This window comes from Myripristis murdjan, chromosome 8 (assembly GCF_902150065.1).
Source record: "Myripristis murdjan chromosome 8, fMyrMur1.1, whole genome shotgun sequence".
In the NCBI taxonomy this organism is placed as follows: Eukaryota; Metazoa; Chordata; class Actinopteri; order Holocentriformes; family Holocentridae; genus Myripristis; species Myripristis murdjan.
Genome location: NC_043987.1, coordinates 21,799,067 through 21,823,340, shown reverse-complemented (window position 1 = coordinate 21,823,340; position 24,274 = coordinate 21,799,067). Strand labels below are relative to the sequence as shown.

General features: G+C 40.2%; 5 protein-coding genes and 2 pseudogenes across 5 annotated transcripts; 5 read left to right on the top strand and 2 right to left on the bottom strand.

Moving 5' to 3' along the window:
* Window positions 1–168: 168 nt before the first annotated feature.
* LOC115363163 (hemoglobin subunit beta-like) lies at window positions 169–2,005 on the top strand (annotated as a pseudogene).
* Window positions 2,006–4,955: 2,950 nt separating this feature from the next.
* Window positions 4,956–6,431, bottom strand: LOC115363454 (hemoglobin subunit beta-like). Its single transcript, XM_030057676.1, has 2 exons — window positions 6,203–6,431; window positions 4,956–5,153 (listed from the first exon to the last, which is right to left on the bottom strand). The coding sequence occupies exons 1-2, from the start codon at window positions 6,350–6,352 to the stop codon at window positions 5,025–5,027; spliced, it is 279 nt and encodes a 92-aa protein (XP_029913536.1). The 5' UTR covers window positions 6,353–6,431; the 3' UTR covers window positions 4,956–5,024.
* A 1,743-nt stretch (window positions 6,432–8,174) lies between these two features.
* LOC115363448 (hemoglobin embryonic subunit alpha-like) lies at window positions 8,175–9,764 on the top strand. The gene is made up of 3 exons (XM_030057671.1): window positions 8,175–8,291; window positions 8,382–8,589; window positions 9,599–9,764. The coding sequence occupies exons 1-3, from the start codon at window positions 8,197–8,199 to the stop codon at window positions 9,725–9,727; spliced, it is 432 nt and encodes a 143-aa protein (XP_029913531.1). The 5' UTR covers window positions 8,175–8,196; the 3' UTR covers window positions 9,728–9,764.
* A 2,204-nt stretch (window positions 9,765–11,968) lies between these two features.
* LOC115363162 (hemoglobin subunit beta-B-like) lies at window positions 11,969–12,755 on the top strand (annotated as a pseudogene).
* Window positions 12,756–13,716: 961 nt separating this feature from the next.
* Window positions 13,717–14,451, bottom strand: LOC115363452 (hemoglobin embryonic subunit alpha-like). Its single transcript, XM_030057674.1, has 3 exons — window positions 14,323–14,451; window positions 14,030–14,237; window positions 13,717–13,872 (listed from the first exon to the last, which is right to left on the bottom strand). Exons 1-3 carry the CDS (start codon window positions 14,415–14,417, stop codon window positions 13,744–13,746), a joined length of 432 nt encoding a protein of 143 aa, XP_029913534.1. The 5' UTR covers window positions 14,418–14,451; the 3' UTR covers window positions 13,717–13,743.
* A 1,339-nt stretch (window positions 14,452–15,790) lies between these two features.
* LOC115363450 (hemoglobin subunit beta-like) lies at window positions 15,791–17,077 on the top strand. Its single transcript, XM_030057673.1, has 3 exons — window positions 15,791–15,908; window positions 16,259–16,481; window positions 16,892–17,077. Exons 1-3 carry the CDS (start codon window positions 15,817–15,819, stop codon window positions 17,018–17,020), a joined length of 444 nt encoding a protein of 147 aa, XP_029913533.1. The 5' UTR covers window positions 15,791–15,816; the 3' UTR covers window positions 17,021–17,077.
* Window positions 17,078–22,026: 4,949 nt separating this feature from the next.
* Window positions 22,027–22,899, top strand: LOC115363453 (hemoglobin embryonic subunit alpha-like). Its single transcript, XM_030057675.1, has 3 exons — window positions 22,027–22,124; window positions 22,376–22,583; window positions 22,770–22,899. The coding sequence occupies exons 1-3, from the start codon at window positions 22,027–22,029 to the stop codon at window positions 22,896–22,898; spliced, it is 435 nt and encodes a 144-aa protein (XP_029913535.1). The 3' UTR covers window position 22,899.
* The last annotated feature ends 1,375 nt before the right edge of the window (window positions 22,900–24,274 follow it).

Below are 24,274 nucleotides of genomic sequence, written 5' to 3'. Positions count from 1 at the left end.
GTATCTCAACCAAATTCAAACTCTGCTTTGCTCCGAGGACTGCTGGAAAATTTATTTTATTTATTTTTATCTGAATATGTACATGGACAAGTTTTTTTGTTTTGTTTTGTTTTGTTTTTAGGGTGTTAGGATGTATTTACGTGATTTTTTATTTATCTTTTATGAATCATGGGGAACGTATTTTAAGTATTTTAAAAATACAAAATTACCCCATCCTAAAGTATCCGGTTACAAAATACATTTGATTTTTTTTTTTTTCAGCACTGTAAAATACCAACAGAAAATATTCAAAATGAAGTCATTCAACAGCGGAGACACCTTAACTGCTCCTTGAAAAAAATTGCAGCTCATTGGTGTCATTGTCACGTCATTTACACACACACACACACACACACACACACACACACACACACACACACACACACAGAGAGAGAGAGAGAGAGAGAGAGAGAGAGACTTATTAGTACAGTACAGTCGCAAATTGGATCTGTATTTTCTATGACTTATGATGTTTTTATAATGAAATATATATCGACATCTATCTATCTATCTATCTATCTATCTATCTATCTATCTATCTATCTATCTATCACTCATAGGTACTTATTTTACAAAGTCAGGAGGGAGGGAGCAAATATTGATTTTACATTGGCCTGCAAAATTACATTGTCTGCATCAAAAAAGATGCGCTTACGGCTTACTCATCCTCTTCTATTATAAATAAAATAATGTTTCCTTTGCTTTCTCCTCCATGCAATGTAGCCTTTAGGGCTCTGGACTTAGTTGATGTGCGCCCTAGGCTGGATGTTTGATTTGGAGACAGTAAACTCAAAGTTTCACTGCTCATTAGTTTTCAACAGGTGAGGGCGCTGCTCCAACTGAGCGATTCATCATCATTCACTGCACTACTGAGCACAAACACTTAGAATCACTTGATAAATATGTGATATTAATGGTTACTTTTAACAGTATGTGGATATTTCAGGTTACTTGAATAGTAGTCGTATCAGAATGAGAGCCTACTTATGTTGATATTTGCATTGTTAAACCTGGAAATAGCATACGAAATGTACTATACTGAGCTGCGAAATAAATGTGAGTGGGCAAATATTTAACTGACCCCTGTCCGTGCGTAATGCACAAAAGGTTTATTTTGCACATTAGATAGGCTACTTGTTGTGCACTTAGGCACACTGATCCACTTTCTCGACTGTAACATCCAGATTGTCCACTGTTTTCTCAGGTGCCTGCTCGTCTACCACTGGACTCAGGGGTGCTTTAGCGACTTGGGAAACCTCTACAACGCCGCCGCCATTGGAGGAAACCCGATGGTCGTCGCTCACAGAAAATTTATCCTTCACGGCCTGGACATGGCCATGAAGAACACGGACAACGTCAAAGACACCAACAGTGAGCTGAGCGTGCCGCACTGCAAGATAATGTGTGGATCCTGATAACTTCAGGGTAATGAAAATAAATGTCATCCGTGACTTGACAAACATTCTTAACCAAACTCAAGGATTACAGTAAAACTGCCCCATCCCTTCGAATTATTCAAATGTTTTTTGTTGCTTTCCATTTTACAGCTGCTGGCTAACTGTCTGACAACTGTTCTTGCGTCCCAGATGGGCTCCGCTTTCACTACTGAAGTCCAGGGAGCTTTTCAGAAGTTCCTGGCCATGGTGATGTCCTCCCTGGGAAGCAGTACGACCAGACTGTCACATCATTGATGTAGGCAAATTCTTTGGAAAGGACCAATCATGCAACATGCAAAGTAGACTGATTTAAGTTGGGAGCCTTGCATTATTAGTTTTTTGTTCCCTCTCTCTGTCTCTCTCTCTCATTCATACAAAGTTATTTTTTTCATCTCAAAATATCCTTTACTGATATCTTATTGTTATTTGTTTTGTTTTGTTTTGTTTTGTTTTTTTATCATGGGCGTTGCCACACAATGCCAGGGCTTGGTGCCAAGATTGCGCGCTTCATCTCCAGCAGTGGGGCCATGATAAGGCACTTCTCTGTCAGATGTTTGCTGGCTTGGTTTCTCATCACCATCTCCTGAGGCTGAAAGGGAATCATGCCACACATCTGACGACCGCCAGACTGTGCTGTGGTGCGGGCTGCTCCCCATCCAGACGCATCAAAATGAGGTACATTTACATGGCAGCTTTAACAAATGACCCAGAAGAAACTTGAGAAATAGAAAGTATAGGAATACTGAAAGCTTTTGTTTGGTTCTATCCAGTCTGCTATGGAAAGATTTTGAAAAGGAGAGCTTAAAGCAACATTTTGTATGCATATTGTTCCTTTTGCGCCAGTCTTTGGTTACATACATGTGGACTCAGAAAGCCGATTCTGCTGAGGACATAAGTTGCATTCAATCAAAGAGAGCAGACGCTTAAACATCAGAGGGGCAGTTAAAGGTAAGGGCGTCTCTTTGTTTAGACATCTTGTAATGATAATGGCTTTTCCCCCACTCTGAACAACCTTTGAATTTATTGTCTTACACCTGTCAAAAAACCACATAGTGCGCATTGTCAGCTGAATATTAAACATTATAAACAGAGAAAATACAACAACAAACTTAGAATAATTAGCATTGTTGTTGTTGTCCTTATCATTGTTTACAGAATGTGCCCTTGAAATCACCCAAAACATCTTAACAATAACTAACATCCAAAAATCTAGTGCACCACCAGCACCAGAAACACTTGAACAACCAAACCTAAATCAGCGTTGTGTTTTGTTTTTGAATAAGGACTTTGAAACTTGCTTCTGCTATAAAATTTATTTTGTTAAGAGAAGAACAAAATAGTCTACATAAAGGATACAGTTGTCATTATGACCACAATGTGTATTTTGAATGATGTAGCCTTTTAAATTAAATTTTGAATTAATTTGATTTTTTTTCCCCTCATTCTATTTATGATCATTATTATTATTATTATTATTATTATTATTATTATTATTATTATTTGTACCTGTGTATAAAAAATTAACTTAACCTGAAAGTCTGCACTTAAATCACACCTTTATTATTCCATTTCAAATCCACTGTGGTGCAAGGGCAAAAAAAAATTGTGTCACTGTTCAAATACTTGCGGACCTAACTGTATTTATAGCCAATGTGCAATGTTCAGATATAGTGTGTTACCTCTGCTGCTAAGACCGGGAAAAGAGAAGGCTGTTTCTGGGACACTGGATTATTAAGGAGGGCAGCACAGATATCTTTTTACCCTATCATATCTGCCAGGTCCTTCTGGGGGACCCCAAGCCACTGTATCTCCCCCGGGGTCTCCTCCCAGTCAGTCATGCCTGGAACACCTCCAAGCAGCAATCCCAATCAGATGCCTCAACCACCTCAACTGGCTCCTTTCAGTACAGAGCAACTCTGACTTCCTCACCCAATCCCTATAAGGATGAGCCCAGTCACCTTGCAATGGAAGCTCATTTTGGCTGCTTGTATCTGCAGTTTCCTTCTTTTGATCACTTCCTAAATCTTGTGACCACAAGCAGGGGTTGGAAGGATCGAATAGTAAATCTCTGGTAAAGCTCAGCTCCCCCCTCACCTCAATGATCGAGGGCAACAACTACATACCAGTGGCTGCTGCACAATGCATCTGTCATTCTTCTGCTGTATTTTACCCTTAATGGTGCAAGACTCCCAGACACTTGAGTGAGAAGTAGCTCACTCCCTATTCAGAGGGGATAATCCACCTTTTTCAAACAGAGAGCCATGGCTTCAGACTTTAACGTGCTGACCCCCACCCAGATGCTCTCACTCTCTACTGCAGACCATCTTAATGCATGCAGCTTGATAATGTCAACAGGACCACACTATCTACATACAGCAGAGATGCAGTACTGAGGTCACCATACAGGACACAGCCTTGGCTGAGTTCCGCTCCCACTGGGAATGAGTTTCATTTGGTGCTGAGTCTGTGCACACAGCTCTCACAGCTCTCATGTCATACAGAGCCTGAGTGGCTGGCAGCAGTGGCCTTGGCAGTCCATGTTCACATTGTACCCCCTACAGGACATGCAGGGAACATAAGTGATAAGTCCTCTAAAATTCTACAAACCACATGTAGACTCCTATATTCTTCCTGTGTCCCTGCTAGAGTTATATGCTGGCCCGCAGTACGATGACCAGAAAAAAAAATCTGCCTTGTTCCTCCTGAACCTGAAGCTTGATGATCGGCTGGAGTCTCCTCTTCCAGCACCATGATGTAAGCTTTTCCAGGGAGGCTGAGCAGTGTCATACCTTCATAACTGGAGCATAACTGGTCCCCCTCTTTTAAAAATGGAAACCATCACCCTGTTTGCCACTCCATGGGCACTGCATGACACCTAGAAACACCTCATGATCAGTACACACACCCTAGGAACCAATGACCACCTTGTGCACCCCAGCAACCACATTACAAATATTGTTCCTACCAACCTGTTGTACCACTGAAGCTATTCAGCACTGCTGTATTATTTCTATCTCAAATGTATCTGTTTAAACTATTTCAGGTGTGACTTTAGCATTGCTACTATTACTCATATTACTACTATTTAAAGTAGCATTGCCTAGTCTTTTATGTATGGATCATTACAGGATTTGTATCTTATAAACTGATTTTAAAAAAGAATCAAATCCAAATTCAAATTTGCTTCAGATCTGAATGACCATGCAGCAACATCATGATCTGTTAGTGACACTACAGCTGGATTTGTCTGAGGAGAAACTGTTACAAAGTTTGCCTTTTCACATGTTTTATGTACCTCAGTAAGTCCTTATATCTGTCTTCTCTATCCTTTTACCCTTTCGATAAAACTTGTAACCATACTTTTAATGAACGATGCCAACTGTGCTGGGATAAAGTGGTACAACCTTTCCAAGAAAAAAAAAAAAACACTATCTCTTTAAGCACCAGGCATAAGAGGGAAAACAACAGACTTTTGGACTTAAGAAATTATTTTTATTAACATGAGCAGGTTCTCAATGCAATATTTCTGTTTAACACAGAAATAACTTTTTAATGATATTGTTTTCCCAGAGCAGACACCACCACGGAGAGGAACTTCTGCCACGCAGCCTGGATTTCTGGGGTGAAGGCACTGCCCATCTTCGCCGCCACAACCACGGTCAGGCAGTCACCGAGGAGCTGCAGAATGACATGGGATGGAGATTAATAATCACAAACCATATGTACATGTGAGTAGGCTCTAGTCTGCCTCCAGCATGTCCCAGCAGGGGCACTTTACCTTTAGACCCCACCACCTCTCTCTTCCCCTCCAAGGTCACTGAGTACACACTAAGGGTGTATTCAACATAGGCGTACCGGTATGTAACGTCAAGCTAACAGAAACGATAAAGTTCTGAACAACCTGTTGCATTACGCAAGCGCTGCAAGTATGGAAGCCAAGAGGGCCATTCTCCTCGCAATTGTAGCCGAAGAACTGAGCAGGACATTACTTTACATAGATCATTAATTATAGGGGTACTGCAATACATTCAGTGTCCACTATGAAAACAACAGTTATTGTTAATGTTTCCAAGGTTTGTACCATAGGCCAACACAAATGTGTTTTAAGTTCTAAGTTGAATAAAAGTTGCCATATTATTGAAGAAAAACAATAAACTATGTCTGATCTATCATCATACTCAGCACATTCATATGCTTTTACCTCTTCAAATGATGGGTAAAATTTTAAACATGGGCTGCACTAATACAGCAAATTGGAAGCCCGAATGGAGCACTAGCGTTTTAAATCGCGGAGGCTTAAATACAGGCTGATGATGATTGGATAACACCTGTGACACGCCCACAAAACGGAGGAAAACTACCTGTGAAGCATGTTGCTCTCTGTTACAAAACGTTACAACCAAACATATCATTCAGTGAGACAACGTCACACAACGTTACGTATCGTAACGTCGTTGAATACACCCTGAGAGAGGCACACTGCCACCGACTTGCCTTGCCATTTGCAAACACAGTAAAATATAAGTTTGCGTATGGGCTTAACTCAAGAAAACAAATATATATTGTAAGTGTGAGCCTTCATCCCCTTTATTTTAGGGGCCTTCCAGGCTTATTCACACCATTGGAAGTAAAACATATGATAATACTAGATATCACAGGCCTGCTTTTCAGACAACAGCCTTGTTTAACATATCTGTGATGAAAGCTTTGGAGCTACTTTCTCTCACCCTGAAGTTGTCTGGATCCACATGAAGCTTCTCGGAGTGCAGCACGCTGAGGGCAGCGTAGGTGTTCTTGATGTCGTCCATGTTTTGCACAGCTTTCTCCAGACCTTTAATCACAGTGACGCCATGCTGGGCCACTTTGGCATTAGACATGATGGCCTTGGCATCACTTAAGTCTCCAAAAGTGCTGAAGTACCTCTGGGTCCATGGGTACACAACGAGGCATCTGAAAAAAAAAAAAAAAAAAAAAAAAAAAAAACATTATCAAGACTTTCATTCTGGATTGGTTATACTTTGAATTTCAAAGTATTAGCCAACAAGATCAGATTCCATTAGAGGAAACTGCACATGTCTGAATTGGATCATCTGCAGCTTTGTAATGTACAAAATATGTACATTTAGCTCTTTAAATTTCCAGCTGCAGGAGAATGAGTAGTCTGCCTCTGGGAGAATGAGTTGGCCTCTACAGAATTACATAGAGTTGCAATTTCAAACTGAAATGTTTCTTTGAAATTTACATAATTAAAACCAATTGCAGATTAATAAAACGCATCTATCGCTAATCAACTTACCTTGCCAAAGCGAGGGGCCCAATCACATCAGGCTTGATTTGCCCCCAGACCCCAGTGATGGCCTTTCGCTCAGCATCTGTCCACTCAACCATGGTGCTAATAGACTCTGATAGTGTGTCTGCAAATGCTGAGGACCACTGTGCGTCCACAGCTTTTATATTAATTCTCCGCCCAGTTGGCAAGTAATCAGGAATATTCAAATAAGGGGTAATGAACCCTGTGAACTTAAAATGCCAGAAACTGTCTGGAGGTTACTGAAGTCTGGAACCATCTGGCCTTATCAATCACCCACACTCAGTGGTTTACAGCATGCCAAGAGAGCTGAGCCTGTGGAAAATTACTGAAACACTTTTCGCACATCGGTCAACCAATCACTTTTTTGAAGTCAATTCAATTAAATTGGCTCTATCCACAATAGATATGTAATGGCTTGATGTGGACGCCACCACAAATGCTCAAGCAGAAGCCTATAACTCGTCTATTAGGCTGGTTGAATTAATGTTTTTTTTTTTTTTTTTTTTTTTTTTTATCTTGTCCCTTTCTGAGCGGGTCCACCCTTTGAAAGCTGCAGTAGTTTACACTCTTGGTAAGGCTATAGATAAGCGTTTGGAAACACACCCGTATATTGGCAGCACAGAGAAAAATTACATTAGTCATCACATTGGTATTAACCGATAAATAAATCTTTTAATAGGCTCTAAATGCCAGATTGTAAATCACTTTGTAGCAGGCTGTGTTTGGTCTGGCCTTGAACATTTGGCACCACAGGCCTACGTTTTGAATTTTTCAAGTCCTAGAGGGTTTATGTTTTGTGCTATTTTTTGTACATTGTTATATACATTTAATTAGACCTTCTAAAAACAATGTGGGCCTCTTTTGCCGACAAAAGTTATTTTAGGGTTCACATTAGCCCATAACCCGTGTGAGCACACACCTCTTTATGTGCATAGGTAGGCCTACACCTGAAGCAGCATGCAGACAGATCTTATTTGTGCACTACAAGTTGAATATTAGTGACAATGGAAATTAACTGACAGTGAGAAGTGAAGCTTGGTGTGGCCCAGGTGCCCATTCACCTGTGGCCCAGGTGAATGGGCACCTTGAACATGCACATAGGATTTTATAAATTCAGTGATCTTTATCAATCTAGTGTAAAAATAATGTGATGACTAAAGCTTATATGATTGTGATTGAATCATTATTTTTATAGGCTTTGTAAACAAGACAGTCATCATGAGATTTTTTTTCTTTTTTTCCAGTTTATCTTGTTCAAACTGCCAACCTATCCTTTGGAACTCGTCCAAATGCCACGCAGCCTATCTTGGAGGTGGTCCCGGGTGTGTCCATGCGCTTTTTCATGTATAAAAGGCCCCACGGCTTATGCAGTTTTTACTTCAAAACCACCCGCTGTTGAAAACAGGAAAGATGAGTCTCACTACTAAGGACAAGAACACAGTCAAGACATTCTGGGGCAAGATGTCTGGACAGGCCGAGGAAATCGGCTGCGATGCTCTGTCCAGGTGAATATACAGCTGACTGACTGGTGTTAGATCTGCTCCTGTTCACAACAATGCATGAATGTATATTCATATACTGTCTTTTTTCCTCAGGATGCTGGTTGTGTACCCACAGACAAAGACCTACTTCTCCCACTGGAAGGACCTGAGCCCCGGCTCTGCCCCGGTGAGGAAGCACGGAAAGACTGTGATGACGGGAATCGGTGAAGCCGTGGGCAAAATCGACAACTTGGTTGGAGGCCTCATCACCCTCAGCGAGCTGCACGCCTTCCAGCTGCGTGTGGACCCTGCTAACTTCAAGGTGGGTACACCAATGCAAGTCATTTTTAATATGCCTATGGAACACAACCTAGAATTTTAATTTATTTGGGAAAGTTGCATAAATATGGTTTTCATCATACTATGTATAAATGGTTAAAAAAGTATTTAACAGAAAACAAGGGGTGCAATTCCAACAAACCCACACCTCTGTGTGGGGTTCTGCAGGGTTCCATTCTTGGAACACTATCATTCCTTATCTATATTCATGATTTGTCTCATCTATTATTTCTCTAAAAGCAACTGTTTGCAGATGACACAACCCTTGTTCTCTCTGATTGAAAGGTAAATTCACTGATTAAGGATACTACTGATAGTTTAACTGCCTATGCTATGATAGTTTAACTGCCTATGGTTCAGATTAAATAAACTTTCTTTGAATATTTAAAAAAAAAAAAAAAAAAAAAAAAAATCAAACTATCATTTTCAGTGGAAAAAAATCAGAATCAAATTCATTCATTCTAACTCAACTCACCAATCTCCAGATTGTCATCTTCCTAAATTTCTCACTTTCAGAGGTCAGCTTTTCCCAATGTAGGCAATGTCCATATTTTGTTTGCTTCACTCATAGTGACATGCATCTATCTCACACACACACACACACACACACACACACACACACACACACACACACACACACACACACACACACATTAACTTCTTTTAATTTGATATCATTGTTTTATATTTGTTATATATTTTTACTCTTTGTCATCACTTTTATGTAGTTGTGACAATTTTGTGCTCTGAGTCAATGTTGTGCTCTGAGTCCTGTTTTTAAATAAGTCTACTGGGTATTCTGCCTCTCCCTGGACTGTATATATTTGACATCTTTACTATTTTTGTGTATTTTAAAATTGTGCTTAACAAACTCAACTGAGACTAAACTGAACTAAAAGTGTCTCTCAAGGACAGGAACAGGACCTCCATGGGGTTCTTGACGAGATTACAGGGAATGATGATGGGTTCATGCTCTTGTTCTCTTTTTACAGATCCTCTCCCACAACATCCTAGTGGTTCTGGCCGGCATGTTCCCCAATGACTTCACCCCAGAGGTTCATGTGGCTATGGACAAGTTCCTGTCTGCCCTGGCTCTGGCTCTGTCTGATAAATACAGATAAATTGCAAACAACAGAAGACACACGGCAGCAAGACCCCACAGGCGCACTCTGTTGCTGTGAATATGATTAATAAATGCTCAAATGAAATGAAATTCATTTAGTGTTTTTATTTTTTTGGCTGTGTGAATGTCTGTGGTATGTATTAGATTAAAAGTCTCAGCTGCTCAACAGCATGCTTGACTAGAATCTTGCAGTCTATACCATCCGATTTGACTGTTATCACACCAATGAATGGAAGTTATCAGTCGTAATCTCCCCCACAGAGTACTGGTCAGTAGGTCCCTACTGCATTGTCCAGTGGATAAGAAGGCCATTATCATCTATTCCCATCAACAATCTGTGGCAAAAAAGGGCAAAGCTGTCAGTCAATCACCAGCTGGTTGGGAGCTGGACCAGATGGTGGGCAAAACTGCTGGAGAGGCCCAGTTACTTTTACATAGGTGGATCAGGCTTCTCAAATAAAAGTAGTTCTACCTAAATTGGAAGGAAAGTTCTTGTATCGATTTGCTTTATTAAATATGAAAGAATGGCATATGAAATGTTATATATTTAGCTGATAAATGAACTATAATCCATTCTGGCATTATCTGCCTATCATTGCTCTCTATTTTTTCCATTGCTTTGCTTGTTGTCTCCATGTCATCAAGTGAAGGCAACGTCAATGATTTGAGGAAATTAATGTAGGTTAAATTAATGAATCATATCAAACAAATGAAAAGCCGCTACCACAGGCTGAGTTCAAATTGATTCTCAGTTTGTAGGCTATACTTGTGTCAAAATGGACTTTTATTTAGAACATTTGAAATTTGAGTATAGCTGTTTTACTCAAAAACCTAACACCCTCTTGTTAGCTTTCATTCCTCCTTTCAGCTGCCTTACACTGAAACACAAAAAAATAGACTTTGGTTATGATGAAGCTTTACATGCTGGTGATGTGGTGTCATTAGAATAATAAAAAGTGAAATCATATGAAATGTTCCCTCTGCCACAGAGACACTCAGAGACATCTGAGTGAAATCTGCAGCGCACAAACAGCCCACCGACCTGACCTGTACAGCCAATCACTTAGTTCTGGGAGTGGAGAGGGGATTCATTTAAAAGTTGCTTTGGCAGGGGTGGGGAGCACAGGATCCATTAACCTCAGAAAAGAGCCTTGTAAACAAAAGTAGAACCAGCAAAATGGTCAAATGGACAGACTTGGAGTTTGCCACCATCTAGGACATCTTCTCCAAGATCGACTAAGAGACCATGGACCCTGCAGCTGTGTCCAGGTGACACTGATAGGCATATCCTAATTGGTGATAGGGCTGGAGCTTTAGATATTTGATGTGAGGTAACCAAATTAGGGAGAATGAGGCAGCAGGTTCTACAATAAAGGTGTTTATTACCACAAGAACATCCCCTTTAATTACAGCAAGTGGTGGTCTACATTAATTACATGAACAGAGAAATGGATAACAAAGAAGTTACTTTCATGTATTTCCTCATATCTATGACAAACAGCAGATCTTCATGGCTCACAACAAATTAAAGGAATGTTTAAACAAAAGGAATACTACAGTTTAACACTAAATTAGTTGTCAATGAAGCTAAATAAATACATGGCATTTTCAAACTCAAACAATGAAAACTCATGTCTAACAGCATAAGGGGACATAGATCTTACTGGTGACAGAGCAAACAGAGTAATTATTTCCTCTGCTATTTATAGGAGCAATGATTTAGGCAGACTGATTTCACCTGTGTCCAGTTAACTCCAGATAGAAGAAACATTTCAGGTGACTACCTCTTGAAGCTCATCGAGAGAATGGCAAGAGTGTGCAAAGCAGTAATCAGAGCAAAGGGTGGCTATTTTGAAGAAACTAGAATATAAAACATGTTTTCAGTTATTTCACCTTTTTTTGTTAAGTACATAACTCCACATGTGTTCATTCATAGTTTTGATGCCTTCAGTGAGAATCTACAATGTAAATAGTCATGAAAATAAAGAAAACGCATTGAATGAGAAGGTGTGTCCAAACTTTTGGCCTGTACTGTACCTTTGCTCATGTCTGTTTGTTTTAAAAAGAGGGTCTAAACAGTCCAAAAGAGGTCACCTGGACAATGTCCCACCACCCTACCCCCAGTCGCCACACACACACACACACACACACACACACTTACATACGAAAATGAGATATGCAGCGGCCATGGACTGTACCTCACTGCGCACTGTCCATGCGTAATGAACAATAGGTTTATTTTGCACATTAGATACCTGTTGTGCACTTTTACGCACACTGATCTGCCTTCTCGACTGTGACATCCAGGCTGTCCACTGGTCGTTTACCCCTGGACTCCGAGGTGCTTTGGCAAATTAGGAGACCTCTACAACGCCACTGCCATCGGAATAAAGCCGATGGTCGCCGCCTTCACGGCCCTGGACATGGCGATGAAGATCATAGACAACATCAAGACACCAACGCTGTGCTGCACTCCGACAAACTGCACGTGGACCCTGATAACTTCAGGGTAATGACGATAGATATCATCAGTGACTTGACAAGCGTTTTAACCAAATTCAAGGATTACAGTAAAACTGCCCCATCCTTTTGCATGACTCAAATGTTATTTTGTTGCTTTCCATTTTGCAGCTGCAGCAGCTGCAGTTCAGGAAGCTTTCCAGAAGTTCCTGGCCGCGGTGATGTCCTCCTTGCGAAGGCGGTACCACCAGACTGTCATATCATCGCATGCTGGTCGTTTATGTAAAGGCACAAAAGCAAATAAATTAATCAGCATCCTGGGCATGTATTTGTCTGTGATTATTCAAAAGATTAAACAGATGCACGATTTGACCATGTTTTTGTTTGTTTGTTTGTTTGTTTGTTTGTTTGTTTGTTTGTTTTTCTCGGGTTCTCAGTCCTAACACACACACCTCTGAACTGAACTGATGTGTCCATGTGATAACGGTGTAGGCAAATTCTTTAGAAACATCGACTCTTGCAACCAGCAAAGTATTTTTAAGGCAGCAATTTATTTCTGCGCTTGAGAGTTTTGAATGACAATTATTATTATTATTATTATTATTATTCGTCGTCGTCGTCGTAGTAGTAATATTTTCTTGTGACAATATATAAATTATTTCTTCACCAAAGATTTTATAGAGGATATTTTAGATATGTTAATATTATTTTAATGCCATTAATGCCACCAGTTGCCTTTGGTATCAAGGTCTTGGATGACTTGAATAGAAAACTGCAATTAAAGGTGAAAAACTGATGTGATTTCATATGAAGTGATAACAGTCTGTCTCCTACCCTTCAGCACTAGGAAAAGGAATAGTTCTCTGTGTGTTTTTGTGTTAGGATACCTGAATTTAATTTAAATTATTTACTTTGATGTCCTTGCCTCATCAACCCGTTGGATGGAAGCTACAATAATGTCGACTATTTAATAACCTATACCAGGCCTTAAGCAGTTTTGCTTCCTTCCATTTTCATATTTCCCAGCCTCATTTCTGCACGACTATATATAATTTAATTTATAATTAAGTATAATTTAGTAGCCTATTACTCACTGAACATCGTGTTTAACCTTGATTAAGAGGCAGATCAGTAACAATTAATTTTCAAAATATAATATTTTCGGCACAATTCTTTTAGTAAAAATATAAGAGTAGCCTAATTCACAATTTTTTTGTTGCGTTTTTGTGTATCCCGCATCTAAATATTCGATTCATGAGACATTTAAAAGTGTTTTAACATATTAACGCCACAATAGTAGTTATAATAATTATAAATATGTAATAATAATTCTAATGATAATTAATAATAATCGATGGGAGGTGTGATATTTAGCCGATTCAGTTTTCTTGCTTAGACACCGGTACTTTACTAAAATATTACAGAAATCCACACAGTCACAAAGATAAAAACACAAAACGAATTTCATTGCAATTCAACATTTATTAATCATATTCACAGCAACAGAGTGCGCCTGTGGGGTCTTGCTGCCGTGTGTCTTCTGTTGTTTGCAATTTATCTGTATTTCTCAGACAGAGCCAGAGCCAGGGCAGACAGGAACTTGTCCATAGACACATGAACCTCTGGGGTGAAGTCATTGGGGAACATGCCGGCCAGAACCACCAGGATGTTGTGGGAGAGGATCTGTAAAAAGAGAACAAGAGCATGAACGTCATGTCATCATTCCCTGGAATCTCGTCAAGAACCCCATGGAGGTCATGTTCCTGTCCTTGAGAGCCACTTTTAATTCCATGTTGTATTCTACAAGCATATTAAAAATGACATGCTTTGGTGTACCCACCTTGAAGTTAGCAGGGTCCACACGCAGCTGGAAGGCGTGCAGCTCGCTGAGGGTGATGAGACCTCCAACCAAGTCGTCGATTTTGCCCACGGCTTCACCGATTCCCGTCATCACAGTCTTTCCGTGCTTCCTCACCGGGGCAGAGCCGGGGCTCAGGTCCTTCCAGTGGGAGAAGTAGGTCTTTGTCTGCGGGTACACAACCAGCATCCTGAGGAAAAAAGACAGTATATGAATATACATTCATGCATTGTTGTGAACAGGAGCAGATCTAACACAGTCAGCTGTATATTCACCTGGACAGAGCATCGCAGCCGATATCCTCGGCCTTTCCGGAGATCTTGCCCCAGAATGTCTTGACTGTGTTCTTGTCCTTAGCAGTGAGACTCATCTTTCCTGGTTTTGAAGTAAAAACTCAATGATCAGTGTAAGCCGTGGGGCCTTTTATACTTGAAACAGCGCATGGGCACACCCGGGACCACCTCCAAGATAGGCTGCATGGCATTTGGACGAGTTCCAAAGGATAGGTTGGCAGTTTGAACAAGATAAACTGGAAAAAGAGAGAAAAAAAAAACATCTCATGATGACTGTCTTGTGTATAAAGCCTATAAAATAATGATTCAACCACAATCATGTAGGCTAAGCTTTACTTGACACATTATTTTACACTGGATTGATAAAGATCACTGAATTTATAAAATCCTATGCGCATGTTCAAAATACATATGAATGGGCACCTGGGCCACACCAAGCTTCACTTCTCACTGTCAGTTAATGTCCATTGTCACTAATATTCAACTTGTAGTGCACAAATAAGATCTGTCTGCATGGTGCTTCAGGTGTAGGCCTACCTACGCACATAAAGAGGTGCGTGTTCACACGGGTTATGGGCTAGCGTGAACTCTAAACATAACGTTTGTGATGGGTTGTAATAGATAACCAATGAAAAAAAAGTATGAAAAAAGTATGCAACAAAAGTTGCCAAAAGAGGCTCACATTGTTTTTAATAGGTGAAATTAAACCTAAATAACAATGTATAAAAATTAGCACAAAACATAAACCCTCTAGTACACCCATAGAAAAATTCAAAATGTAGGCCTGTGGTGCCAAACGTTCAAGGCCAGACCAAACACAGCCTGCTACAAAGTGATTTACAATCTGGCATTTAGAGCCTATTAAAAGATTTATTTATCGGTTAATACCAATGTGATGACTAATGCAATTTTTCTCTGTGCTGCCAATATACGGGTGTGTTTCCAAACGCTTATCTATAGCCTTACCAAGAGTGTAAACTACTGCAGCTTTCAAAGGGTGGACCCGCTCAGAAAGGGACAAGATAAAAAAAAAAAAAAAGTTATAAAAAAAAAAAGAAAAAAAACATCTATTCAACCAGCCTAATAGACGAGTTATAGGCTTCTGCTTGAGCATTTGTGGTGGCGTCCACATCAAGCCATTACATATCTATTGTGGATAGAGCCAATTTAATTGAATTGACTTCAAAAAAGTGATTGATTGACAAATGTGCAAGAAGTGTTTCAGTAATTTTCCACAGGCTCAGCTCTCTTGGCATGCTGTAAACTACTGAGTGTGGGTGATGACTGATAAGGCCAGATGGTTCCAGACTTCAGTAACCTCCAGACAGTTTCTGGCATTTTAAGTTCACAGGGTTCATTACCCCTTATTTGAATATTTCTGATTACTTGCCAACTGGGCGGAGAATTAATATAAAAGCTGTGGACGCACAGTGGTCCTCAGCATTTGCAGACACACTATCAGAGTCTATCAGCACCATGGTTGAGTGGACAGATGCTGAGCGAAAGGCCATCACTGGGGTCTGGGGGCAAATCAAGCCTGATGTGATTGGGCCCCTCGCCTTGGCAAGGTAAGTTGATTAGCGACAGATGCATTTTATTAATCTGCAATTGGTTTTAACTATGTAAATTTCAAAGAAACATTTCAGCTTGAAATTGCAACTCTATGTAATTCTGTAGAGGCCAACTCATTCTCCCAGAGGCAGACTACTCATTCTCCTGCAGCTGGAAATTTAAAGAGCTAAATGTACATATTTTGTACATTACAAAGCTGCAGATGATCCAATTCAGACATGTGCAGTTTCCTCTAATGGAATCTGATCTTATTGGCTAATACTTTAAAATTCAAAGTATAACCAATCCAGAATGAAAGTCTTGATAATGTTTTTTTTTTTTTTTTTTTTTTTTTTTTTTTCTTCAGATGCCTCGTTGTGTACCCATGGACCCAGAGGTACTTCAGCACTTTTGGAGACTTAAGTGATGCCAAGGCCATCATGTCTAACGCCAAAGTGGCCCAGCATGGCGTCACTGTGATTAAAGGTCTGGAGAAAGCTGTGCAAAACATGGACGACATCAAGAACACCTACGCTGCCCTCAGCGTGCTGCACTCCGAGAAGCTTCATGTGGATCCAGACAACTTCAGGGTGAGAGAAAGTAGCTCCAAAGTTTTCATCACAGATATTTTAAACAAGGCTGTTGTCTGAAAAGCAGGCCTGTGATATCTAGTGTTATCATATGTTTTATTTCCAATGGTGTGAATAAGCCTGGAAGGCCCCTAAAATAAAGGGGATGAAGGCTAACACTTACAATATATTTTTTTTCTTGAGCTAAGCCCATACACAAACTTATATTTTACTGTGTTTGCAAATGGCAAGGCAAGTCGGTGGCAGTGTGCCTCTCTTAGTGTGTACTCAGTGACCTTGGAGGGGAAGAGAGAGGGGGTGGGATCTATAGGTAAAGTGCCCCTGCTGGGACATGCTGGAGGCAGACTAGAGCCTACTCACATGTACATGTGCTTTGTGATTATTAATCTCCATCCCATGTCATTCTGCAGCTCCTCGGTGACTGCCTGACCGTGGTTGTGGCATCGAAGATGGGCAGTGCCTTCACCCCAGAAATCCAGGCTGCGTGGCAGAAGTTCCTCTCCGTGGTGGTGTCTGCCCTCGGAAAACAATATCATTAAAAAGTTATTTCTGTGTTAAACAGAAATATTGCATTGAGAACCTGCTCATGTTAATAAAAATAATTTCTTAAGCCCAAAAGTCTGTGTTGTTTTCCCTCTTATGCCTGATTCTTAAAGAGATAGTGTGTTTTTTTTTTTTCTTGGAAAGGTTGTACCACTTTATCCCAGCACAGTTAGCATCGTTCATTAAAAGTATGGTTACAAGTTTTATCGAAAGGGTAAAAGGATACCAGACAAGACAGATATAAGGACTTACTGAGGCACATAAAAAATGTAAAAAGACAAACATTGTAACAGTTTCTCCTCAGACAAATCCAGCTGTAGTGTCACTAAAAGATCATGATGTTGCTGCATGGTAATTCAGATCTGAAGCAAATTTGAATTTGGACTTGATTCTTTTTTCTTTTTTTTTTTAGTCAGTTTATAAGATACAAATCCTGTAATGATCTATACATAAAAGACTAGGCAATGATACTTTAATTAGTAGTAATATGAGTAATAGTAGCAATGCTAAAGTCACACCTGAAATAGTTTAAACAGACACATTTGAGATAGAAATAATACAGCAGTGCTGAATAGCTTCAGTGGTACAACAGGTTGGTAGGAACAATATTTGTAATGTGGTTGCTGGGGTGCACAAGGTGGTCATTGGTTCCTAGGGTGTGTGTACTGGTCATGAGGTGTTTCTAGGTGTCATGCAGTGCCCATGGAGTGGCAAACAGGGTGATGGTTTCCATTTTTAAAAGAGGGGGACCAGTTATGCTCCAGTTATGAAGGTATGACACTGCTCAGCCTCCCTGGAAAAGCTTACATCATGGTGCTGGAAGAGGAGACTCCAGCCGATCATCAAGCTTCAGGTTCAGGAGGAACAAGGCAGATTTTTTTTTTCTGGTCATCGTTCTGTGGGCCAGCACATAACTCTAGCAGGGACACAGGAAGAATATAGGAGTCTACATGTGGTTTGTAGAATTTTAGAGGACTTATCACTTATGTTCCCTGCATGTCCTGTAGGGGGAACAATGTGAACATGGACTGCCAAGGCCACTGCTGCCAGCCACTCAGGCTCTGTATGACATGAGAGCTGTGAGAGCTGTGTGCACAGACTCAGCACCAAATCAAACTCGTTCCCAGTGGGAGCGGAACTCAGCCAAGGCTGTGTCCTGTATGGTGACCTCAGGACTGCATCTCTGCTGTATGTAGATAGTGTGGTCCTGTTGACATTATCAAGCTGCATGCATTAAGATGGTCTGCAGTAGAGAGTGAGAGCATCTCGGTTGGGGTCAGCACGTTTAAGTCTGAAGCCATGGCTCTCTGTTTGAAAAAGGTGCATTATCCCCTCTGAGAAGTGAGTGAGCTACTTCTCACTCAAGTGTCTGGGAGTCTTGCACCATTAAGGGTAAAATGGAGCAGGAGAATGACAGATGCATTGTGCAGCAGCCACTGGTATGTAGTTGTTGCCCTCGATCATTGAGGTGAGAGGGGAGCTGCGCTTTACCTGAGATTTACTATTCGATCCTTCCAACCCCTGCTTGTGGTCACAAGATTTAGGAATTGATTAAAAGAAGGAAATTGCAGATACAAGCAGCCAAAATGAGCTCCATTGCAAGGTGACTGGGCTCATCCTTATAGGGACTGGGTGAGGAAGTCAAAGTTGCTCTGTACTGAAAGGAGCCAGTTGAGGTGGTTGAGGCATCTGATTGGGATTGCTGCTTGGAGGTGTTCCAGGCATGACTGACTGGGAGGAGACCCCGGGGGAGATACAGTGGCTTGGGGTCCCCCAGAAGGACCTGGCAGATATGATAGGGTAAAAAGATATCTGTGCTGCCCTCCTTAATAATCCAGTGTCCCAGAAACAGCCTTCTCTTTTCCCGGTCTTAGCAGCTGAAGTAACACACTATATCTGAACATTGCACATTGGCTATAAATACAGTTAGGTCCATAAGTATTTGAACAGTGACACAATATTTTTTTGCCCTTGCACACCACCACAGTGGATTTGAAATGGAGTAATCAAGACGTGATGGAAATGCAGACTTCCAGGTTTAAGTCATTTTTTTATACATAGGTACAAACAATAATCATAAAATAAATAAATAAATAAAATAGAATGAGGGAGGGCGACCGAACCATTCCTGTCCAGATGAGCTGACGGCCGCTGTCAGAGCAGCCTGGGCTCCATCACTCCTCAGCTGAGCCGCAGGCTGAGCGGCTCCATGCCATGCCGCACTGACGCAGACATCCGTGCAAGAGGAGCCCCACCAAGTGTTGAGTGCATAAGTGGACATATTTATCAGAAGGTTGACATCGATCCTTTTTTGATTGGTTTTCTGTCATATTCTAATATTCTGACATGCTGGATTTTTTTTTATTTTATTTTATTTTTTTTTTATTATTTTCATTAACTGTAAGTCCTATACATCAAAATTAAAACAACAAAGGCTCGAAATATTTCACTTTATGTGTAATGAATCTAAAATATATGAAAGATTCACTTTTTGTATTAAATCACGGAAAAAATGAACTTCTCCATAATATTCTTTTTTTTTTTTGGACTTTGTAAAGATTCCCTTTGGGCCCTCTGCTGCATGTTATCCCCTCCCTCTCCGTGTCTCTCCTGTCCCTCTCCACTGTGACTGTCTAATAAAGCCGCAATGGCCAAGAAATAATCTTTAAAAAGAACAAAGAAGAAAAGGCTGATCACAAAAATGGGTAAAATTGCCACAAATCTTTCGGATCCAGGTATTCGAGTGAGTTGGAAAAAAGTGGAAACGCTTATATTTGAACAGTTACGTTGTACACGTCGGAATACACCAACAGATGGAGCTGCAGCTAAGCTCTAGCCAGGAGGACTGTCTTACGCTCATGCGTATGCTTCTGATATATTTTCTCACTAGTTATCCTGCCTGTTATTCTCTCTCACACATGCTCATTCATAACTGCCCTTGCTGTCATTGTCTTGGGCTGTCTCGGGTTATAATGCTGCTGCTCTGGGATGGGATGACCCTCAATCCGAAAATCTCCCCGGACAGTTTAAACACCAAATCTTAGTCAAGACTTATCATCACTTATCTACAGCAGTATATTTTCTTCATTCACTTGTCTGCTTTTTTTCCCTCTGTGGTCACAGTTCCCTGTTCTTTATATAGCATAGGCCTACTGTATTTTGTTCTTTTCCCGGCCATGTGAAAGTAATGGCAGAAGCAAGTTTCAAAGTCATCATTTAAAAATTCGTTAACACTGATTTAGGTTAGGTTGCTCGGGTGTGATTTTTGGCTGTTAATAGTTACTGCTAATGTGTATACTTCAATGCCCGCTCAAAAACCGTAGGACCCCACAACACAACCTCATCTTATACCAAGATGTTTTTCGGTGATTTCAAGAGTGCACTATGGAAATAACATCATTATTATTGTTATTGTTATTATTGTTATTAGTAGTAGTAGCAGTAGTAGCAGCAGCAGTAGTAGTAGTTTTGTCTGATTTGCCTATGTTCATCTTCTGGCTATGCGCACCGATGCGCCAAGCCTGCATAGACTGAAAGGTTGTGTGAAAGAAAGGTTTTTAACATTATGAGAACTTAGACAAAGACATGCCCTTACCTTAAAGTGGCCATTTGAAGATCAAAGCTTGTCTGCTCTCTTCGACCATTATCACTCCATTGATTGGATGCAGGTTGGGTCCTCAGCAGAGTCGCAGCAAAGACTGGAGGAAAAAGGAACACGCACACAAAATGTTGCTTTAGCTCTTCTTTTCAGAAACTTTCCATAGCAGACTGGATAGAACCACGCAAAAGCTTTCAGTATCCCTATACTTTATGTTTCTCAATTTTCTTCTGGGTCATTTGTTAAAGCTGCCATTTAAATGTACCTCATTTTGACGTGTCTGGATGAGGAGCAGCCCGCACCACAGCACAGTCTGGCGGTCGTCAGATGTGTGGCATGATTCCCTTTCAGCCTCAGGAGGTGATGAAAGACTGAGCCAGCAAACATCTGACAGAGAAGTGCCTTATCATGGCCTCACTGCTGGAGATGAAGCGCGCAATCTTGGCACCAAGCCCTGGCATTGTGTGGCAACGCCCATGATAAAAAAAAAAAAGATAACAGCAAAGGATATTTTGAGATGTAAAAAAATAAGTAGGCAACTTTGTATAAACACCGTATAAACAGGCACGATCTAAGGTGATAAGTTCACCGAAACAGGAGTCCATCAAATCAACGCACACTGGCCTACCTGGGCGATTCTACCAAATGGGAGGCTGGAAAATTTTAGAAATTCATATAGCCTACATATATCTGATCATATCTACAGTATATATATGTACTACAAGAACAGCCAAAATCCATGTTTTACCATATTTTCATATTCATGTTTTATGCAATTCGGTTCCTGTCCCCAAAAAGGCAAAACATGGTAGAAAATTTGACACAAAGAGGGAAACGTTCACTTTTTTAAAAAATCCGCTTTGTAATGTATTGTGATGTATATAACAAATGTATTGACCAAAAAGTAATTTACCATGAATTTTGGATTGTTTTTCATATATAATAAATAACAGTGAGCAAAATCTAAATGCATTCGTTCTTGGTAAAATGCACAGAATTAATCATTATAGCTTCATAGTTTAAGATACGCTAAGCAATCATTATCATAGAGTTTTAAGTGATAATTAAGAATATTTTAATTGTGACAAACATCAAGTGTTTCGGTAGGTGACCGCAGTATTTTTAATTTTAATATAACATTGTACCAACACTCTGAGGGAGCACCCAAGCTCTAATCATCAGCCTATCATGGTCAATATTATCTTTCTTGAATTTTAGTGTTTCATAACTTTATGGGTGGGTCCACTGCAGTGATGCACTAATTGTTTTAAATTTCAACACTGCCTCCTGGCCGATTTTTTTTTTTTTTCTGGTGGGTGGAGTCAGTACCACAGGGGCCATAAATAGGCGACTGGCTCCATCATCCCCTCATCGGTGGATGATCCTGACCTGCGTTATCTAACCATGACGACTCTCACAGCCAAGGACAAGCAAGTCGTTAGAGACTTCTTTGGAAAAGTGGGCAAAAACGCCGAGAAGATCGGACATGAGGCCCTTGCTCGGTAAAAACATCCGTGGTTTTGCTTTGTGGTCTACTTGTGAAAGCAAACCACAACTCGTTAAAGACCACTGACGGGAAACAAAATCTTCAAAAAGCTTGCATTATTACAACCAAGCAGTGTCAATATCTCACCCGCACTTTTTTGCCTTTCGAATTTGGAAACTTGACTTGAACGCTGGGTGTGAGATTTAATGAGTTGATTATGCGTCTTCAGGTTTTGTAATTATGGATGAACTTTGTTTCTCTCTCCAGTACCCTGGTGGTCTACCCGCAGACTAAGACCTACTTCGCCCACTGGAAGGATCTGAGTCCCGGCTCTCCCATGGTGAAGAAGCATGGCTTCACCGTCATGAGGGGAGTGCTGGATGCGGTGGACAAGATAGACGACATCGTTGGGGGCCTGCTCGTCCTCAGTGAGCTGCATGCTTTCCGTCTGCGTATCGACCCAGCCAACTTCAAGGTATGATAACTCTTCTAGTCACCATGTGGGATTGTTTTTGGTGCCACCGCTGCTGTGCATCATGATGTAGCCTACTAAATATGCCCATGGTTTGATGTATTCAATAAAAATATATAAATAGGCCTATATTTTCCTGGAGATGCGGGTCCAGCAGTGCTTCACCTCTCCTGTTCTCCTTTGTTTCAGATCCTGTCCCACAACATGCTGGTGGTGCTGGCTACTATGTACCCGGAGGAATTCACCCCTGAGGTCCATGTGTCTGTGGACAAGTTCCTGGCCAGGGTGGCTGTTGGTCTGTCTGACAAGTACCGATAAACATTTAGAGCCAAAGCACAAATGTCAGCGAGATTTGATGATGAATCTACACGTTGTAGTATGACGCTGCATGAAATAAAAAAAAACCCCGAACTAAGCTGTGCTGTGTGTCACGAATATTTGATCTGTCTGGTTTTGTTTGGTTTTGTTTGTTTGTTGTTTTCTTCTGGGTAAAAGTTATAGGTTGTTTCCTCATCAGGATGCTATTTACCGAATGTCACATTTTAGACGGATGCTCATATATTCTTTGCTCTGCAGACAACAAAATTAACATTAACATTTACATTTTTTTTTTTTTTTTTTTTTTTTTTTTTTTTTTTACAGAAAAATCTGTCGGAATATTTTGAGTAGGCTATAGTGTAGTAAATGTAGAAGGATGGAAACCCACAAACTCAATACACCCACCACACTAAAGTCACTTTCACCTAGTAGCCTAACATTATTATGTTGAGTGATGTGATAGTGGCAAATAAACGATAAAATAAAATAAAATAAAATAAAATGGCTGAGCGTCCCCAAATCTGTTGGGTGTACCTGAAAACATATTAATTTATTAAACAGCCTACTTATTACTTACTCAGCCTACTCAATTAAACATTTATACAGCAAATCAGAGCGTTACCAGGCAACAGGCCAACTTCAAGATCCAGAACAAGCGCCTCTAAATAAAATAAAGCCAGGGTTTCTGAATGAAGCGCTGAGTAGGATTTAGCTCATGGCTTCTGCTGTAGCTTTTATTTATTTAACCAAGCAGGGGGTGTCACTATGCTATAATATGCACTGCGGGTGTCCATAAATGCTGCTTGTTTGTTTCTGCAGCATCATGTCCGGATTTTCCCACCAGACTATGACAACGACCATAGGCCTACTGTGTGATTATTCTGACTGAGCGGGAACGACGCACGCTTACTTTACAACTTAATACAACTGAGCTAGCCTCCTGTAATGATTATTAAATATTAATGAAGGGTAAATTAAAAAATAAAAATTATTCTCTATTCAGATAGAATTAAAGGTTTTAAAAATACACATACAACAACCAATAATAATAATAATAATAGTAATAATAATACACTTTGAAATGTTTATTAAAATATTTAACATTCGCACATTTAATGTATTGATATATATTTGTTCATTCTTAAATATTTAAATATTAAATGGCCCAATACAGTGACAGTTAAAGTGACAATAAGTGACAATAAAAATGTGTACCTTTACTTTTGAAAGCCCACCACCACAACTGCTAAAACTACTGATACTATTACTACTACTACTACTACTACTACTACTACTACTATTACTACTATTACAACTACTACTACTGCTAATAATAATACTACCACTACTACTACTACTACGAATACTATTATTAT

What these genes read in the sequence shown, in the direction of transcription:
- LOC115363454 (XM_030057676.1), bottom strand. Translation starts at nt 6,352, where the DNA reads ATGTCTAATGCCAAAGTGGCCCAGCATGGCGTCACTGTGATTAAAGGT. An exon ending in TGGATCCAGACAACTTCAGG is followed by an intron (nt 5,154 to 6,202) that starts GTGAGAGAAAGT and finishes GTCATTCTGCAG; the next exon opens with CTCCTCGGTGACTGCCTGAC.
- LOC115363448 (XM_030057671.1), top strand. Translation starts at nt 8,197, where the DNA reads ATGAGTCTCACTACTAAGGACAAGAACACAGTCAAGACATTCTGGGGC. An exon ending in GGCTGCGATGCTCTGTCCAG is followed by an intron (nt 8,292 to 8,381) that starts GTGAATATACAG and finishes TTTTTTCCTCAG; the next exon opens with GATGCTGGTTGTGTACCCAC. An exon ending in TGGACCCTGCTAACTTCAAG is followed by an intron (nt 8,590 to 9,598) that starts GTGGGTACACCA and finishes CTCTTTTTACAG; the next exon opens with ATCCTCTCCCACAACATCCT.
- LOC115363452 (XM_030057674.1), bottom strand. Translation starts at nt 14,417, where the DNA reads ATGAGTCTCACTGCTAAGGACAAGAACACAGTCAAGACATTCTGGGGC. An exon ending in GGCTGCGATGCTCTGTCCAG is followed by an intron (nt 14,238 to 14,322) that starts GTGAATATACAG and finishes TTTTTTCCTCAG; the next exon opens with GATGCTGGTTGTGTACCCGC. An exon ending in TGGACCCTGCTAACTTCAAG is followed by an intron (nt 13,873 to 14,029) that starts GTGGGTACACCA and finishes CTCTTTTTACAG; the next exon opens with ATCCTCTCCCACAACATCCT.
- LOC115363450 (XM_030057673.1), top strand. Translation starts at nt 15,817, where the DNA reads ATGGTTGAGTGGACAGATGCTGAGCGAAAGGCCATCACTGGGGTCTGG. An exon ending in GGGCCCCTCGCCTTGGCAAG is followed by an intron (nt 15,909 to 16,258) that starts GTAAGTTGATTA and finishes TTTTTTCTTCAG; the next exon opens with ATGCCTCGTTGTGTACCCAT. An exon ending in TGGATCCAGACAACTTCAGG is followed by an intron (nt 16,482 to 16,891) that starts GTGAGAGAAAGT and finishes GTCATTCTGCAG; the next exon opens with CTCCTCGGTGACTGCCTGAC.
- LOC115363453 (XM_030057675.1), top strand. Translation starts at nt 22,027, where the DNA reads ATGACGACTCTCACAGCCAAGGACAAGCAAGTCGTTAGAGACTTCTTT. An exon ending in GGACATGAGGCCCTTGCTCG is followed by an intron (nt 22,125 to 22,375) that starts GTAAAAACATCC and finishes TTCTCTCTCCAG; the next exon opens with TACCCTGGTGGTCTACCCGC. An exon ending in TCGACCCAGCCAACTTCAAG is followed by an intron (nt 22,584 to 22,769) that starts GTATGATAACTC and finishes CCTTTGTTTCAG; the next exon opens with ATCCTGTCCCACAACATGCT.